We start from the raw sequence: 18,786 nt of genomic DNA, 5'->3' as shown, positions 1-18,786 counted from the left end.
TCCATTTTAAAAAATTCCCACCCAGACCAAATCTCTCCATAATGTCAAACAAATAAGGCCATTCTACTCTGTCATACGCCTTGTCGGCATCTAGTGATATAGCTAATGTTTTCTGTTTATTCTGAAATGAGAAATGAATAATATTTAAAAGTTTTCTAACATTACTAGAAGAGTAACGTCCATGTATAAAGCCTGTTTGGTCTGGATTTATAAGAAGTGGAAGCAGGTTCTCAAGGCGTTTTGCCAAGAGTTTAGAAAGTAGTTTGCTGTCTACTGATATAAGGCTAATGGGTCTGTACGAACCACATGCATCAGGGGGTTTGTCCTTTTTAAGAAGGACAGATATATGTGCAAGATTTAGAGTAGGAGGAAAACAACCCCTCTCAAAACTGTCAACATACATGTCTGTAAGAGGGCCTACTAATACTTTCCTAAATGTCTTATAGAAATCTGGACCAAAGCCATCCGGGCCAGGTGACTTTCCACTTTGGAGTGTTTTGATAGTGTCTGATACCTCCTCCTCCATAATAGGCCTACATAACTGATTTCTTTGATCCTCTGATAGAGATGGGAAAGTAATCTTATCCAAAAATTTCCTCCTGTTTTCTAATGAGGTAGTGCCATCTGAGCTATAAAGCTCCTCATAAAATGTTTTCATTAGTTTGTTCACTTCAGTTGACTTAAAATGCCTATTTCCATGTTTGTCAAGGAGAGAGGAAATAATGTTAGATTCCACCCTTCCACGAGCCAAACGGGCAAGTAAGCGACCTGGCTTGTTCCCAGATTCAAACAGTCTATGTCTAGCAAAAAACACTTGGGTTTCAGCCTTTTGAGTTAACAGTTGATTAAGTGAAGAGCGAGCTGCTTCTAATTTTTTAGATAGGTAGTTAGTCGGTGAGCGCTTGAATTGAGTTTCAATATCTCTGACAGCCTCTTCTAGTTCTAATTGCCGCTTTAAAGCCCCTTTTTTCTGTGCAGCGCTATAAGACATAATGGCTCCGCGTATGGTAGCTTTTGCAGCTTCCCATAAAGTTGAGGGGCTGACATCAGGGGATTTATTTTCAGCAAAAAAGAACTGGCATTGTGCAGTAATGAAATCAACAAAGTGCTTACTGTTAAGTAGTACTGGGGATAGTCGCCAATGGAAACACGCAGGGTCTCTATAAGGTGGCAAAATAACTATAACTACAGGTGAGTGGTCTGATAAAGACTGGCTAATAATCTTGCAATCCGTTGTTCTGCCCAGAAGTTCTCTAGAGGAAAAGAAATAATCAATTCTGGAATGAACCTGATGAGGAAATGAGAAAAATGTGTAATCCCTATCAAGTGGATGAAGAACCCTCCAAACATCATATAAATCTAAATCTTTTAGAAACTCTCGCAGGCCATTAGTTTTTGAAATAGAGGTAAGGCGAGATGAAGATGTGTCCATCTCTGAGTTGAGCACACAATTTAAGTCACCACCAATGAGCATACATGGGGAGGAGAATGACGCCAGATCCGCAAGAAGTTGTGGGAGAAAGGTGGCTTCGTAGTTATTAGGAGCATAAACACATCCTATAACAACAAGTTCACCATAAAGGTAGCCAGACACAAGCACATACCGTCCTTCTTTGTCAGATATGCTTTTAACTAAAGTGAAGGGTAAAGAGCGGTGAATTAGAACTGCAACCCCCCTACTTTTGGAATTGTATGAGGAATAAAATACCTGACCTACCCAGCTCCTTCGTAATTTTAAATGCTCTAAATCTGAAAGATGGGTTTCCTGGATAAAGGCTAATTGGCATTTTTCTTTTTTAAAAAAGGAAAGTAACTTCTGACGCTTAACAACATTATTTATACCTTTGACATTGAGTGTAATTATTTTAACATCACTCATAACTAAATATCACATGAAAACGCTGAAATATCACATGAAAGATGATCAATGGCTCTGTATAATGGTAGATAATTGCTGTGAAACAATGTTATCACACTAAGACAAATAACGTAAAACAGAGGAGAAAAGGTAATGCACCTAAAAGAAAAAACACAGTAGTTCAAGCTGTCATAATGGCACCAGCCCCAAACGCTGAGCCATGCCCTGAAGAACAAACCCCACCCATAACAAAAAAGCACTTCAGAGAAAATGGGACAAGTGAGGCAAAACGGTGAGCCCCCAATCCAAAGTAAGACGTGACCAACATCAGGGAGCATATCCCAACTGTACCGTCCACCCATGAGCAGAAAGAAAAAAAAAAAAAAGAACCCATTCACATCCCTCCCGTTCAAACAGTCATTTAAATTCACAAAAACAAACCATTTCTCAGCAAACTATGTGTGTGTGTACGCGCGTGTATGTGCGTGCGCGCGCAGTCAGTGAAGTAGACAATGAAGCTTAAACGATTGTAGACATTCAAATATCACCTTTGACAGTAGTATGTCCTTGAAAGAAGACAGTAACACGTATACCTCATCAACACAGACATCAGGCAGTTTCTTCAGATGGATCCACCATGAAGTCACACCTGCTTATAAACTTTTCAGCCTTCGTGGGTGTGTCAAATTTGTGTTCTTTCCCACGCACTGTGATGGTGAGCGTGGCAGGGTAGAGCATCCGAAATCGTATCTTCTTCTCCAGCAGCCCCTCACAGATGTTGTTGAACTCGCGTCCTGCTTCCCTTACCGACTGGGAAAAATCTTGCCGAATTAGGATCTTCTTGCCCTCGTAGATGACCTCGCCCTTTTCTCTCGCGGCTGTGAGGATTCTGCGCTTGTCGCTGGCGTTGTGGAGTTTGATGATTACTGGCCTGTTGTAATTTGGCTTGCGTTCCATAAGAGCTCTGTGCGCCCTATCGATTTTAATAATGCCGCGTTTGGTCTGAATTCCCAGTATATCAGGGAGCCAGCTTTCAAAAAATGCAACAGCTTGTTTTCCTTCTGAGCCCTCCTTCAGCCCAATTAATCGAATATTTTCCCTGCGATTTCTATTTTCACTGTCATCAGCACGGGCAGTCAGTTCCTCCACCTTTTTCTCTAGCAGGGAAATCTTGGTCTCTAGCGAGTTCGTCCTATCTTCATTGTCTGAGACACGGTTCTCAGCCTCACTCAGTCTCTTACTGTTGTCATCTATTCGGCTTGTCAGGGTATTCAGAGTAGCATGGAGTTCAGTGAATTTAATGTCCATAAGGGCGCTAATCTTCGCAGTCACATTTTGGGCAATAGCGTTAGCCATGGCGTCCTCATGGTCGTCTTCACCCATACCTGAGTTAGCCGTCGTAGTTTTATGTTCAACACGACGGCTCCTTGTTGTTTTGTGTTGAGAAGTCGAAGTGTCTGGTCCGGACATGCTTTGGTTTAGAAATGTCTTCAAAAGAAATGGTTTGATACGTCAAAAAATCTTAATAGTCGACTGATAAACGGGAGGTCGATTGAGGGCGACCGCTCACTCCAACAGCATCACGTGATAGTCCAGTCAAACTTCTTCCATTTAAGGATTATGGAGGCCACTGCTCTTAGGAACCTTGAGTGTTGCAGAAATTCTTTTGTAACCTTGGCCAGATCTGTGTCTTGCCACAATTCTGTCTCTGAGCTCCTTGGGCAGTTCCTTCGACCTCATGATTCTCATTTGCTTTGACATGCACTGTGAGCTGTAAGGTCTTATATAGACAGGTGTGTGCCTTTCCTAATCAAGTCCAATCAGTTTCATTAAACACAGCTGGACTCCAATGAAGGAGTAGAACCATCTCAAGGAGGATCAGAAGAAATGGACAGCATGTGAGTTAAATATGAGTGTCACAGCAAAGGGTCTGAATACTTATGGCCATGTGATATTTCAGTTTTTCTTTTTTAATAAATTTGCAAAAATTTCTACATTTCTGTTTTTTTCTGTCAAGATGGGGTGCTGAGTGTAAATTAATGAGAAATAAAATGAACTTTTTTTTATTTTAGCAAATGGCTGCAATGAAACAAAGAGTGAAAAATTTAAAGGGGTCTGAATACTTTCCGTACCCACTGTAATTCAGAATTCATTGATCCATCAATGATGGCAAGCCAGCCTGGCCCAGATGCAGCAAAACAGGCCCAAACCATGATACTACCACCACCATGTTTCACAGATGGGATAAGGTTCTTATGCTGGAATGCAGTGTTTTCCTTTCTCCAAACATAATGCTTCTCATTTAAACCAAAAAGTTCTATTTTGGTCTCATCAGTCCACAAAACATTTTTCCAATAGCCTTCTGGCTTGTTCATGTGATCTTTAGCAAACTGCAGATGAGCAGCAATGTTCTTTTTGGAGAGCAGTGGCTTTCTCCTTGCAACCCTGCCATGCACACCATTGTTGTTCAGTGTTCTCCTGATGGTGGACTCATGAAAATTAGCCAATATGAGAGAGGCCTTCAGTTGCTTAGAAGTTACCCTGGGGTCCTTTGTGACCTCGCCAACTATTATTCGCCTTGCTCTTGGAGTGATTTTTGTTGGTCGACCACTCCTTGGGAGGGTAACAATGGTCTTGAATTTCCTCCATTTGTACACAATCTGTCTGACTGTGGATTGGTGGAGTCCAAGCTCTTTAGAGATGGTTTGTAACCTTTTCCAGCCTGATGAGCATGCACAACACTTTTTCTGAGGTCCTCAGAAATCTCCTTTGTTTGTGCCATGATACACTTCCACAAACGTGTTGTGAAGATCAGACTTTGATAGATCCCTGTTCTTTAAACAAAACAGGGTGCCCACTCACACCTGATTGTTATCCCATTGATTTAATACACCTGACTCTAATTTCACCTTCAAATTAACTGCTAATCCTAGAGGTTCACATACTTTTGCCACTCACAGATATGTAATATTTGATTATTTTCCTCAATAAATAAATGACCAATTATAATATTTTTGTCTCATTTGCTTAACCGGGTTCTCTTTATCTACTTGTAGGACTTGTGTGAAAATCTGATGATATTTTAGGTCATATTTATGCAGAAATATAGAAAATTCTAAAGGGTTCACAAACTTTCAAGCACCACTGTATATATCCATTGTTGTGGTGATTCGTCTGTCTGTGTTGCCTATGATTTGAACAGACAAACCCCAAGCCAGCTTGTTTTAAAAAGTTATCCCCAGCAAGGAAATGTTTAAGTATAATTAATAAACTAATTAAATAATTAATTTTAAAAATCAATCATCATCTGTCTATCTATCTCTCTCTTTCTGTCTGTCTCCTTGTGAGTAGGTGGCATGGTGGTGCAGTGCTTAGCACTGTCACCTCACAGCAAGAAGGTTCTGGGTTTGAACCAGGCTTGTAGTACTGGAGTCCAGGACTTGGACTCGAGTCTGACTCATGCCTGAATTTTAAGGACTTGTGACTTGATTTGGACTTGAGCGCTGATGACTCAGACTCGTACATTAACTGCATTCGGACTCATAAATTGGAGACGAACATTCAGATTTTTTCTTTATTTTTGTAACATGCCATAATTTGGTATAAGATATTTATATCTACATTAATTTTTCTACTAATTTTGTGCAAGAGAATGCACATTCATCTGTTCATACATCGTGTTTGGGAACAAACTAACATTAATGGCATTAAAATGCCTGGAGAGAATGCCCCTAGGATTGTCCACTTTGCTTATGCAGACTTCTCGTGCAGTGAGGGAAAAAGGCACTGCTATATGTTCCATATGTAGAAGAACTATTGTTGAGATGACGGGGACAACCTCAAACTTCAGTTGTCATTTGGCAAGACTACACCCAGAGAAGTAAGTTACATACTATGTTCATTGCTCTGTTGATAGCAGGGCTTGCTTGCTGACCGATGAACTAGCTAGTGTTAAAGGAACAGTCCACCGTACTTCCATAATGAAATATGTTCTTCTCTGAATTGAGACGAGCTGATCCGTACCTCTCCGAGCTTTGTGCGACCTCCCAGTCAGTCAGACGCGCTGTTACTCCTGTTAGCAATGTAGCTAGGCTCAGCATGGCCAATGGTATTTTTTGGGTCTGTAGTTAGATGCGACCAAACTCTTCCACGTTTTTCCTGTTTACATAGGTTTATATGACCAGTGACATGAAACAAAGTTCAGTTACACAAATTGAAACGTGGCGATTTTCTATGCTATGGAAAGTCCGCACTATAATGACAGGCGTACTAACACCTTCTGCGCACTTCGACAGTGCATTGATACCTTCAAGGTATCAATGCGCTGTCGAAGCGCGCAGAAGGTGTTAGTACGCCTGTCATTATAGTGCGGACTTTCCATAGCATAGAAAATCGCCACGTTTCAATTTGTGTAACTGAACTTTGTTTCATGTCACTGGTCATATAAACCTATGTAAACAGGAAAAACGTGGAAGAGTTTGGTCGCATCTAACTACAGACCCAAAAAATACCATTGGCCATGCTGAGCCTAGCTACATTGCTAACAGGAGTAACAGCGCGTCTGACTGACTGGGAGGTCGCACAAAGCTCGGAGAGGTACGGATCAGCTCGTCTCAATTCAGAGAAGAACATATTTCATTATGGAAGTACGGTGGACTGTTCCTTTAACCCTCTCATGTTATTGGTCCTATTGATAGCGAGCCTTGCTAAGCAATGAACAAGCTTTTTATCTGTAGCCTATTAACTAAAATGGGGCAGTCAAGCAGTAATGTTAGTCTAACACAGCAGAGACGATTTTACATAAAGGCAGCAACAGCCACTGTCAAATGGTGCAGCTGGAGTCTTTTTCTCAGACTCAACTCGGATCAATAGTGGACTCGACTCGGACTCGACTTAAAATTTTCTTTAATGACTCGGACTTGACTCGGATTTGAAGACTGGGGACTTAAGACTGGATTCCGACTCGAGGTTTAATGACTCAACTACAACACTGATTCTAACCTTATGGCTGACTGGAGTTATTTTATGTGGATCCTACATGTTCTCCTTGTGCCTGTGTTGGTTTGCTCTGAGTGCTCCGGTTTCTTCCCACAGTCCAAGGAGATGCAGATTAGGCCAAATGGCTATTCTAAATTGCCCACTGATGTAAATGGTTGTTTGTCTCTGTGTTTGGCCTGTGATGGATTGGTGACCTTACCAGGGTGTACCCTGCCTTTCATCCAAATTCAGCTGGGATTGGCTCCAGCTTCCCCCATTGCCCTGACAGATAAGCGGTATGATGGATGAATGGATGGATATGTCCTTGTGATAACAAATTTTCTCTCTTTATTTTTTTTGGGGGGTGGGCATGGCCCAGCCACCCAAAAAAGAAAGAGAGAAAATTTGGAGTTGGGCTTGCTGAAGTGTGTCTCATAGTCAGTGAATGGTGCAAACCATCTGTTGTCAGCTTAGGTGTTTATATAGTAATATATTGTAAAAGAAACAGTCCACTAATAGCTTTTCGTAGTATTTATTACATTGTCGATAAAATTTATTACAAGTGCCCAAAGATGTTAACAGAGTACTAGCACAGATTGCTTGCTTATCGTTACTGTGTCCCTTTCAATTTTTGGGGTTACTGGACTTTAAAATGCTTTGCTTGTGTTTAAGATGCAAGAGAAAAACATAGTCAGAAACAAATTCAAGTTCAGGAAAGCCTGTAGTTTTCAGAACAGTATATAATATAGACAATGTCAAAATTTCACTATATGAAGGATTTTCTTAGGCCACCACACATTTATGATTGATATTTGTACTTCTGGCTTTACGGTTGTGAGAAATAATAAATCACAATGTAGCACACACACACACACACACACAATTCTACATTAATAATAATAATAATAATAATAATAATACTTTTCATATGTGTGTATTCTGGGTTTAGATCTGATGCCAGTCTTTACTGCGATGATGTGGACATCCGCTTCAGTAAGATGATGAACTCGTGCAAAGTGTTGCAGATCCGCTATGCCAGCGTGGAGCGATTATTGGAGCGTCTGACTGACCTGCGCTTCCTGTCTATTGACTTTCTCAACACCTTTTTGCACTCATACCGCGTCTTTACCACTGCAGATATTGTACTCGACAAGCTCATTGCCATCTACAAGAGGCCCATCAGTGCCATCCCAGCTCGGTGGGTCTTGCATGTGGTTTGCTATTAATATAATATGGCACCCATAAAATACTAATAGTGCTGATAATTAATGGAAGCTGGAGAGTGTTGTCATCATGTAGCAATTTGCATAATAGAAGCTGGAGTGTAACAGTTTGATAAGTGATCACAAAATGTCCTCCTGAAAGTGTAATACTATGCATTGTGACATGATGGGAAGAGTGACAATGAAAGAAGAGGCATAAGAAGAGAGAGGTCACCAATCACAAAGTCTAATACCCTGTGATGTGTGTGTGAGAGGGTGGCACATTGGCACAGCAGATAATGTTGCCCAGGTCTCAGGTTCAATCATAAGCTTAGGTTACTGTCTAGGCAGATTCTTGTGGATTGTCCAGTTTCCTCCCACCACCTCTAAAGTACCCTTAAATGTAAATCTTGAATAAAGTTGACTTGGGAAAAATTTATACATTCATATGTTTAAAATTTATATCCAGAATATTTAGATTTCTGTAAATCCGTTTTGCGACAATGTATACTGTTAAAAGCACTATACAAGTAAAATTCAGTTGAATTGAATGGAATTTAATTTTTATGCAGAGCAGTGTGTGTGTGTGTGTGTGTGTGTCTCAAATGGCCCTAGATTATGGTGGTTGGTGGCATATAGGGGAATTTTCTGCATCTTATGTTAAGGAATATGAAGACACACATGAAGTGTGTTGTTACTTTACTCATTGTGAGTGAGACAATCATTTATTTTTAATTGTCTATTATGTGCTTTGAGGGTGATGGGGACATTCATTTGTTCATCTTCAGTAAACACTTTATCCTAGTCAGGGTTGTGGTGTAGCTAATCCCAGCCAATGTGGTGGAGTCAATCCCAGTAATACTGGGCACAAGATAGGAGAAATAAGATTCCAGTCAATCATAGAGCATTCCAGTCAATCATAGAGCATTATGTGTACACACACACACACACACACACACTCATTCACGCCTATGGGTAATTTAGAGTAACCTACTCACCGACAGTGTCTTGCCAAAGTATTCATCCCCCTTAGTGTTTGTCCTGTTTTGTTGCATTACAAGCTGGAATTAAAATGGATTTTTGGGGTATTAGCACCATTTGATCTACACAACTTGCCTACCACTTTAAAGGTGCAAATTGTTTTTTTTTTTTTACTGTGACACAAACAATAATTAAGATAAAAAAAAAAATCAGGAGTGTGCATCGGTATTCACCCCATTTCATATGAAACCCCTAAATAAGAGCTGGCCCAACCAATTAACTTCATAAGTCACATAATTATTTGGTTAAGATCCACCTGTGTGCAATCAAAGTGTCACATGATCTGTCACATGATGTCTGTATAAATCAACCTGTTCTGGAAGGACCCTGACTCTGCAACACTACTAAGCAAGCAAGATGGAAACCAAGGAGCACGCCAAATGGGTCAGAGATAAAGTTGTGGAGTATAGATCAGGGTCGGTTATTAAAAAATATCCCAAACTTTGAAGATCCCACAGAGCACCATTAAATCCATTATAGCTAAATGGAAAGAATACAGCACCACTACAAACCTGACAAGAGAAGGCTGCCCACCAAAACTCACAGACCAGGCAGCAAAGACACCAAACATAACACTGAAGGTGCTGCAAAGATCCACAATGGAGATGGGAGTATCTGTCCATAGGACCACTTTAAGACATGCACTCCACAGAGCGGGGCTTTATGAAAGAGTGGCAAGAAAAAAAGCCATTGCTTTAAAAAAAAAAAAAAAAAGAAAACACATTTGGAGTTTGCCCAACAGCATTTGGCAGACTCCCCAAACACATGGAAGAAGATTCTCTGGTCAGATGAGACGGAAATGTCATGTGTGGCACAAACCCAACACTTTCCATCACCCTGAGAACACCATTCCTACAGTGAAGCATGGTGGTGGCAGCATCATGCTGTGGGGATGTTTTTCATCTGCAGGGACAGAAAAGCTTATCAGGATTGAAGGAAAATGGATGGCACTAAATACAGGGCAATTCTGGAGGAAAACCTGTTTGAGTCAGCCAGAGGTTTGAGACTGGGATGATGGTTCACATTCCAGCAGGGCAATCACCTTTATACTGCTAAAGCTACACTGGAGTGGTTTAAAGGAAAATATGTAAATGTCTTGGAATGGCCTAGTCAAAGCCCAGACCTCAATCCAATTGAGAATCTGTGGCATGACTCGAAAATGACTGTACACCAATTCAAACAATGTAACTTGAAGGAGCTGGAGCAGTTTTGCCTTGAGAAATGGCCAAAAATCCCAGTGGCTTGATGTGCTAAGCTAATAGAGACATACCTCAAGAGACTTGCAGCTGTAATTGCAGCAAAAGGTGGCTTGACAAAGTATTGACTTTGGGAGGGTGAATACCTAAGCACACTCCGGATTTCTTGTTTGTTTCATCTTAATTGTTGTTTGTGTCACAAGAAAAAACAACAATTTACACCTTTTAAAGTGGTATGCATGTTTTTTTTAAATAAAATGGTGCTAACCCCCCAAAAATCTATTTTAATTCCAGCTTGTAATGTGACAAAACAGGGCAAACAACAAGGGGTTTGAATACTTTTGCAAGATCCTGTGCTTGCATGTTTTGGGAAGGAGGGGGAAATCAGAAAATCCAGAGGAAACCCATGCAACCATGCAAAGATCTGCACAGACAGTAAACTGAGCTTATAATCAAATAACAGTGTTACCCACTGCACCACTATACCATGTTTATGGGGGCAAATAACGAATATGGATCATCCCAAATTATTTCAGTAATGTGATGTATTCATATAAATGCCATACATTTTCATGTATTCTAATTGTTCTGAGTAGCCATGATGAGTTTGAATCTTAAATTTTAATGAACAATCAGCAAAATGCAGATAAATAAATTAAAAATACCCAAGATTAATTCATGAATGATGAAATCATCCTTAATTCAAGTTCATAAATTGAATTCAATTCAATTATATTTATATAGGGCTTTTAACAATCCACAAGGACATAAAGCAGCTTTATAAAAATCTGGATCTAAAATTTAAATGTATCTTATGAGCAAGCCAGAGGTGATGGTACGGTATGAAGGAAAAACTTCCTGACAGGACAAAAGGAAGAAACCTTGAGAGGAAGCAGACTCAAAATGGAAACAGTCTGGTTCTGGGTGACAACAGATAGTGTGATTATACAACCCCGATTCCAAAAAAGTTGGGACAAAGTACAAATTGTAAATAAAAACGGAATGCAATGATGTGGAAGTTTCAAAATTCCATATTTTATTCAGAATAGAACATAGATGACATATCAAATGTTTAAACTGAGAAAATGTATCATTTAAAGAGAAAAATTAGGTGATTTTAAATTTCATGACAACAACACATCTCAAAAAAGTTGGGACAAGGCCATGTTTACCACTGTGAGACATCCCCTTTTCTCTTTACAACAGTCTGTAAACGTCTGGGGACTGAGGAGACAAGTTGCTCAAGTTTAGGGATAGGAATGTTAACCCATTCTTGTCTAATGTAGGATTCTAGTTGCTCAACTGTCTTAGGTCTGTTTTGTCGTATCTTCCGTTTTATGATGCGCCAAATGTTTTCTATGGGTGAAAGATCTGGACTGCAGGCTGGCCAGTTCAGTACCCGGACCCTTCTACACAGCCATGATGCTGTAATTGATGCAGTATGTGGTTTGGCATTGTCATGTTGGAAAATGCAAGGTCTTCCCTGAAAGAGACGTTGTCTGGATGGGAGCATATGTTGCTCTAGAACCTGGATATACCTTTCAGCATTGATGGTGTCTTTCCAGATGTGTAAGCTGCCCATGCCACACGCACTAATGCAACCCCATACCATCAGAGATGCAGGCTTCTGAACTGAGCGCCGATAACAACTTGGGTCATCCTTCTCCTCTTTAGTCCAAATGACACGGCGTCCCTGATTTCCATAAAGAACTTCAAATTTTGATTCGTCTGACCACAGAACAGTTTTCCACTTTGCCACAGTCCATTTTAAATGAGCCTTGGCCCAGAGAACACGTCTGCGCTTCTGGATCATGTTTAGATACAGCTTCTTCTTTGAACTATAGAGTTTTAGCTGGCAACGGCGGATGGCACGGTGAATTGTGTTCACAGATAATGTTCTCTGGAAATATTCCTGAGCCCATTTTGTGATTTCCAATACAGAAGCATGCCTGTATGTGATGCAGTGCCGTCTAAGGGCCTGAAGATCACGGGCACCCAGTATGGTTTTCCGGCCTTGACCCTTACGCACAGAGATTCTTCCAGATTCTCTGATTCTTTTGATGATATTATGCACTGTAGATGATGATATGTTCAAACTCTTTACAATTTTACACTGTCAAACTCCTTTCTGATATTGCTCCACTATTTGTTGGCGCAGAATTAGGGGGATTGGTGATCCTCTTCCCATCTTTACTTCTGAGAGCCGCTGCCACTCCAAGATGCTCTTTTTATATCCAGTCATGTTAATGACCTATTACCAATTGACCTAATGAGTTGCAATTTGGTCCTCCAGCTGTTCCTTTTTTGTACCTTTAACTTTTCCAGCCTCTTATTGCCCCTGTCCCAACTTTTTTGAGATGTGTTGCTGTCATGAAATTTCAAATGAGCCAATATTTGGCATGACATTTCAAAATGTCTCACTTTTGACATTTGATATGTTGTCTGTGTTCTTTTGTGAATACAATATTAGTTTTTGAGATTTGTAAATTATTGCATTCCGTTTTTATTTACAATTTGTACTTTTGTCCCAACTTTTTTGGAATCGGGGTTGTAATTATTTCCACCTTTTTAACTGTTGAGTCAAAAAATGCTAATTTTGTTCACAGGAACTTGAGTATGAACATTATTAGAGTTTTAACTAATAAGTCTAAGTCTCTCCAATCCAACTGATGTTATTAACTGTTCAGTGATGGAGACTTGAGTGCAAACTGTTCTTACCAATTGCAGTTTTTAGGCTATCCAAGGAAGAACAGCCACCTTTAGGGTGACTGTGTGGTACCAGTGGTGCCATCCACAGTAATCTCATCTGTAGACTATCCATGTCAGGCCATCCTCAGAAGTAGCGAGGGATTTTCAGGTGACAAAAGCTCCAAGCAGCAATAGGGTATCAGGATGGATAATGCACGTCCAGAGGGCAGAAGGAGTCAGTTTCACTGGTAATTCAGGAGTAGCATGTGAAGCTCGACACACAAAGAGTGGACGGGGAGCAGAAATGGGCAACAGTATCCAAACATCCCAGTTTACCAAATCATTCTAGGCACATGAACACACAAGATCCATGCCTTTATCTAAGAGAAAAAGCCTGTAGTATATCCCTGAGGGTGGATGGAACACTGAAGCACAGGTAATGATGCTAAATACAGTCTTTTTAAATACAGTCTTTCTTTTCAGTTTGGCTTTTCAGCTTAACGTTATGTTCTCTGTCACACACATACACACACATGCTGTAGTCTGGAGACAGCCACCACTTCGCTCCCCCCCCCATCACCGCTACCCCCCCTTATCACTGCTCTGCCAACACTGTGAAACACACACACATCATCAATTGACAAAAGGCATGCTCTGTTTGCCACTCACTTTCCCTGGCCCTGCCCTCCATTCACAGACGCTTGACCATGCCCCCACTGCCACATAGCCCCACGGCGCAACTCAGACCAGGGGGCCATCTGGCCTGCACCTGACTCCCCCCTGACAGGAAAGAAAGTCCACCAACACCATCTGCACTCCTGGCCTGTGGACCACCTCAAATTTGAAAGGCTGGAAGGCTAGATACAAACATTGGCATCTTTCATGTAATGGAGCCATTGGAGCAGGGCATGATCTGAACAGAGGGTGAAAGAGCACCCCAGCAGGTAGTACTGGAGGGTGAGAACTGCCCACTTCATAACCAGGCACTCCTACCTGATGGTGCTGTAATTACTTTCTCGCATTGAAAGCTTGCAGCTGATGTTCAGGCTGATGGCACTGAATGTTCCTCCACCTCCTAGGACAGAACAACACCCAGCCCTCTGTTCGATGTGTCTGTCTGCAAAATAAAAGGGAGAGAGAAGTTGGGGGAGTGTAAAAGTGGCCCTTCGCACAGAGCAGCCTTTACCCTAGTGAATGCCTGTTGGCACTGCTCCTTCCACTGGACCAGATCTGGTGCTCACTTTTTAGTGAGATCAATGAGTGGGCTGGTGATGTCTGAATAGTTGGGTATAAACCTATGATAGTAGCCAGCCAGCCCTAGGAACTGTCTCATCCCACTTTTGGTCTTGGGCCTCGGGCAGGCCACAATTGCTGCAGTCTTGTCAATATGGGGATGTACCTGCCCATGACCCAAGAGGAAACCAAGATATTTTGAATCTATATTTTGACCCACCCAGTTGCACACTTTTTTGGGTTAGCTGCGAGGCCCGCATGCCTCAGCAATTCCAGGATGGCCCTGAGGTGTTTTAGGTGCTGCACCAAATCATTGCTATATATAATGATGATGTCTGTGTAGGAGGTGGCATAGGCAGCATGCAGACAGAACATTTTGCCCATGAACTGCTGGAACATTGCAGGAGTGCTGAATAACCTGAAAGGATGGGGGACAAATTGATGTAAGCCAAACAGTGTGGAAAAGGCATTTTTTTTTCTCAGGATGGAGGAGTCAAGGGGATCTGCCAATATTCCTTTGTTAAATCCAGTGTCGAATAAAGGCAAGCAATGCTTAACTGATCAAGCAACTCATCAATGCGAGGCATTGGGTATGCATTGAATTTAGACACTGCGTTGATTTTCTATAGTCCACACAGAACTGGACCGACCTGACAGTCTTGGGGACCAAGACAACTGGGCTGCTCCAATCATTGTGGGACTCCTCAATTATTCCCATTTCAAGCATGGCCTTGAGTTTGTCCCAAACCATAACTTTCTTGTGTTCAGGTAAGTGGTATGGGCAGCTACACACCACCATCACCATTGGGAGCATCTCAAAGGTGAGTGTGGCTGGGAAGGGGCGAAAACATATCGGAACACTCCACTTGCAACCTGACAACCTCCATGAGTTGCGCCAGTGAGAGGTGGTCTCCACAGGGCACCGGAGTGGCTCGAGTGGTTACTTTCATTTCTACCTCTGGCTCCAGCTCCGCCCTTTCTGGAACTACCAATGCCATGGGGACTCCCTCATTCTTGTTTTAGTAGGTTGAGGTGGTATATTTGTAGCGCCTCCTCCCTATCAATTCACTTCACCTCACCTCATAGTCGACATCCTGAATTTGCAGAGTGACCTCAAATGCCACTTAAGTAATTTTGAGCTCAAAGTGGGTAATAATACAAGCACACTATCTCCCAGTGTGAACCAGGACCACCGGGCTGCTCTAGTCACTGTGGGACTCCTGGATTTTCCCGGGGTGAACTCTCTAAGGTGCACACCCCTGTTGTACAGCCGGGCCTGACGTTCTTGCACCTGCTGCAAATTCTCTTGGGTTAAGTGACCTGAGTGTGTGGAGCTTTGTGCAAAGGATGAGAATGTATTGAATTTCATTTTCATTGTTTGAAGTTCCCTCCTCCCAATTTTCCTGCAGCATGTCCAAAACACTATGAGGCTTATGCCCATATAATAATTTGAATGGGAAGATCCCCATAGAGGCTTGCAGAACCTCTCATACTGCTAACAACAGGGGCTTGATCCATTTATCCCAATTAGGTGTCTTCACTTCCAAACTTATGAATCAAGTTTTTGACAGCTTGGTTAAACCGTTTTACCAAGCTGTCTGTCTGTGGGTGATAAATGCTGGTGGGGATGGATTTAACCCCAATAACTCAGAGTTTGTAAAGTGTGAGTGACATTCATGTAGTGCCTTGGTCAGTCACGATTTCTTTGGGAATCCCCACTCAAAAGATCATTTTAAACAGTGCCTCTGGCACATTGCTTGCAGAAATGTTATGCAGCAGGACTGCTTCGAGGTATCACATTGCATAGTCCACTAGGACTAAAATAAAGTAATACCCTCATGCAGACAGATCTAATGGACCAACGAGATCCATATCCATTCTTTCAAAGGGGGTCTTGATCAGGAGAAGAGGGTGCAAAGGCGCTTTTGCAGTGGCTGCTGGATTCACCAGCTGGCATTTGTGACATGCAGCACACCACCTATGGACATTCCCGTGAATCCCTGGCCAATAGAACTGGGTCCATTATTTGGACTAGTGTCTTATTCTGACCTAGGTGTCCAGCCATAGGGTTAAAGTGAGCCGCATGGAATATGAGTTCCCTATGGCTCTTTGGGTTTAATAACTGGGTTACTTTCTCATGGGTTTGAGTGTCCTGTGTCACTTGGTATAACCTATCTTTAATAATCGTGAAGTACATGAAGGAGAGTGTTGCATTTGGCTGGAGAATCTGACCATGATGCAGAGTCTTGTCTCACATTTGTTCTAAAGGGAAATCCTCGAGGGGAATCCCCAAGAGAGAGAAGAGGGTCAAGCCACTCCCTTCTTTCTATATTGCTCTGACATGGTGCTGACATGGATGGCTCTGAGATGGCTTCCCCAGACAATGCTACACTGGGATCCCTCCGTGATGTGATACTGCAGGACCTGCCCACTTCTACATGCTCCATTAAAAATTTAAACCCTAGCCAATCTGTCCCCACAATCAGTGGGTGAGTGAGGCGTGGGCTAACCACCACCTCAACACTATGTTTTGTCCCCCAAAATTGGATGTGAATGGATACTAGCAGATATTCATGAACATCCCCATGCACACATAAGACCTTCACCAATTATACTCCCCCCAATGCCTCACCTTGAACCAGGCTTTGGTGGATGGAGGTCTGATTACATCCTGAATCCACCAATGCATTATATGTATCCCCTTGAATACTCACCGGTATGCGATACACTCTGGCTCGATCAAGGGCAGTCTCTGGCATATTGGGGATCCAGACAATGGTGCCCACCTCCATTGCATGGCACTTGTCCTGGAAATGCCCAGGATCCCCACAGCATCAGCATACCAGCCCAAACTTCACCTTTGCACCGGTGATCTTGGGATCACTTATCTGAGGGGGAGAATACACAGACACATGGGGTTGACACCACAGGCTTGGCGAGCCAACTGCAGGGGGGTCAGCCCCCATTTCCATGGTGCAGGGATGAGGTGGGAACAGGAAGAGGGGCAGTAAGGGAGAAAGCGAGAGAGAGAGAAGATGCAGAATGTCTACCTGACCTTGGAACCTCCACCAGATGGTCCTTTGCCAACTCAATCGCATAATCCAGCAATGTACGTCAGTGGCACTGGACTCACTCCATTGTCCCTTTTGGCAGCCACACAATGAACTGCTCCAGTGCCACTGCATCGATGATTCCCTTGGCATTGCAATCTTCTGCCCTAAGCCACCGCTGGCAGATGTCCCAGAGCTGTTGGCCGAAAGCGAATTGCCAGCCAATGCCCTCCAGAATCAGCATGTGGAAGCACTGATGGTGTTGTTCTGGAGTGTGGCCGACACACTGAAGGATGGCTCACTTTGGGTCAGCATAGTTAAGCCGGCTGTTGATGGGGAGCTGTTGGGCAGTGAACTGGGCTTTTCCAGTCAGGAGTGGTAGAAGGCAAGCTGCTCGTTGCTCGACCGGCCACCCCTATGCCTCGGCAGCTTGCTCAATGAGTGTGAGAAAGGCCTCTGGGTCATCGTGAGGCCCCATCTTCAAGAGGGTGACCTGGGGGGAGGTCCGCTGATGCAGGTGCCAGAATGCCTGATGATCTGAGCCTGTAGCAGGGCCTCAAAGTGCTGCTCCTGTTCTTTATGCAGGGCGATCAGTGCTTGGTGTTGGCTCTGTTGGGTGGCAATGAGGGCATGGACAAGGACCTTGAATGGGGAGGATTCCATGAATGGCACTCTTCAGTGTTCCCAGGTTTAGGCACCAGTCTAGTATGTCCCTGAGGGTGGGTGAAACACTGAAGCACAGACAGGTGGGTAATGATGCTAAATACAGCCTTTTTGTTTTGTTTGGCTTTTCAGCTTCACGTTACGTTCTCTATCACATACACACACGCACACATGCTTTGGTTGGGAGACAGCCACCTCTTTGCTCTCTCTCCCCACCACAGCTCTGCCATCACTGTGGAACAGACACACACATAACATCAATTGACAACAGGTGTGATCACTTTACCACTCACCTTCCCTGGCCCCGCCCTCCATTCACAAAGCAACGCTTGACCATGCCCCTGATGCCACAAGTTCATTAACAAAAGGCTTAACTAAACAAATCTTTCAGCCTATATTTAAACACTGAGAAGGTGTCTGAGTCCCAAACACTAACTGGAAGACTTTTCTATAACTTTGGGGCTTTGCAAGACAAATCTCTGCCCCCTGCTTTGTTAGGACTTGGACTGTTTTGGCCTCTAGAGGCCGCTGTTATTTCCTTTTCGTGTCTTGTTTATTTTGGCCTCTAGAGGCCGCCACTGTTCCTGTGTTTTGTGTTTTTGTTAATTGCCTGTTAGTCCTAATTATCTTCACCTGTGTCCTTAATTAGTTTGTGTATTTATACCCCTGAGTTCAGTCCTCTTGTCACGGAGTCTTTGTGCTGTTATGTTTATCTCCAGTTTCCTTTGTACTGTGTTTTGTGGATCTTCTGAGCTTTTGCATTTTTGCCTTTTTCTTTTTGAATTATACTCTGTTTTTGTTTTTTTTTTGTTTTGCCCTGGATTGTATATAGTGTACATAGTATAAATAAACCTTTTGTTACTTTTTCTACTTCCGCC

General features: G+C 42.6%; 1 protein-coding gene across 1 annotated transcript in view; it reads left to right on the top strand.

The window, feature by feature from the left end:
* rasgrf1 (Ras protein specific guanine nucleotide releasing factor 1) overlaps positions 1–18,786 on the top strand; it is a 706,856-nt gene that overhangs the window by 504,667 nt on the left and 183,403 nt on the right. The window contains exon 14 of the mRNA XM_060924009.1: positions 7,785–8,033. Within this exon, the coding sequence (XP_060779992.1) occupies positions 7,785–8,033 (249 nt within the window). The remainder of the gene's footprint in view (positions 1–7,784; positions 8,034–18,786) is intronic.

The sequence above is a fragment of the Neoarius graeffei genome, chromosome 6 (genome assembly GCF_027579695.1).
Source record: "Neoarius graeffei isolate fNeoGra1 chromosome 6, fNeoGra1.pri, whole genome shotgun sequence".
Taxonomy (NCBI): Eukaryota; Metazoa; Chordata; class Actinopteri; order Siluriformes; family Ariidae; genus Neoarius; species Neoarius graeffei.
The sequence above is the reverse complement of the archived record's forward strand: the minus strand, read 5'-3'. Positions and strand labels throughout refer to the sequence as shown.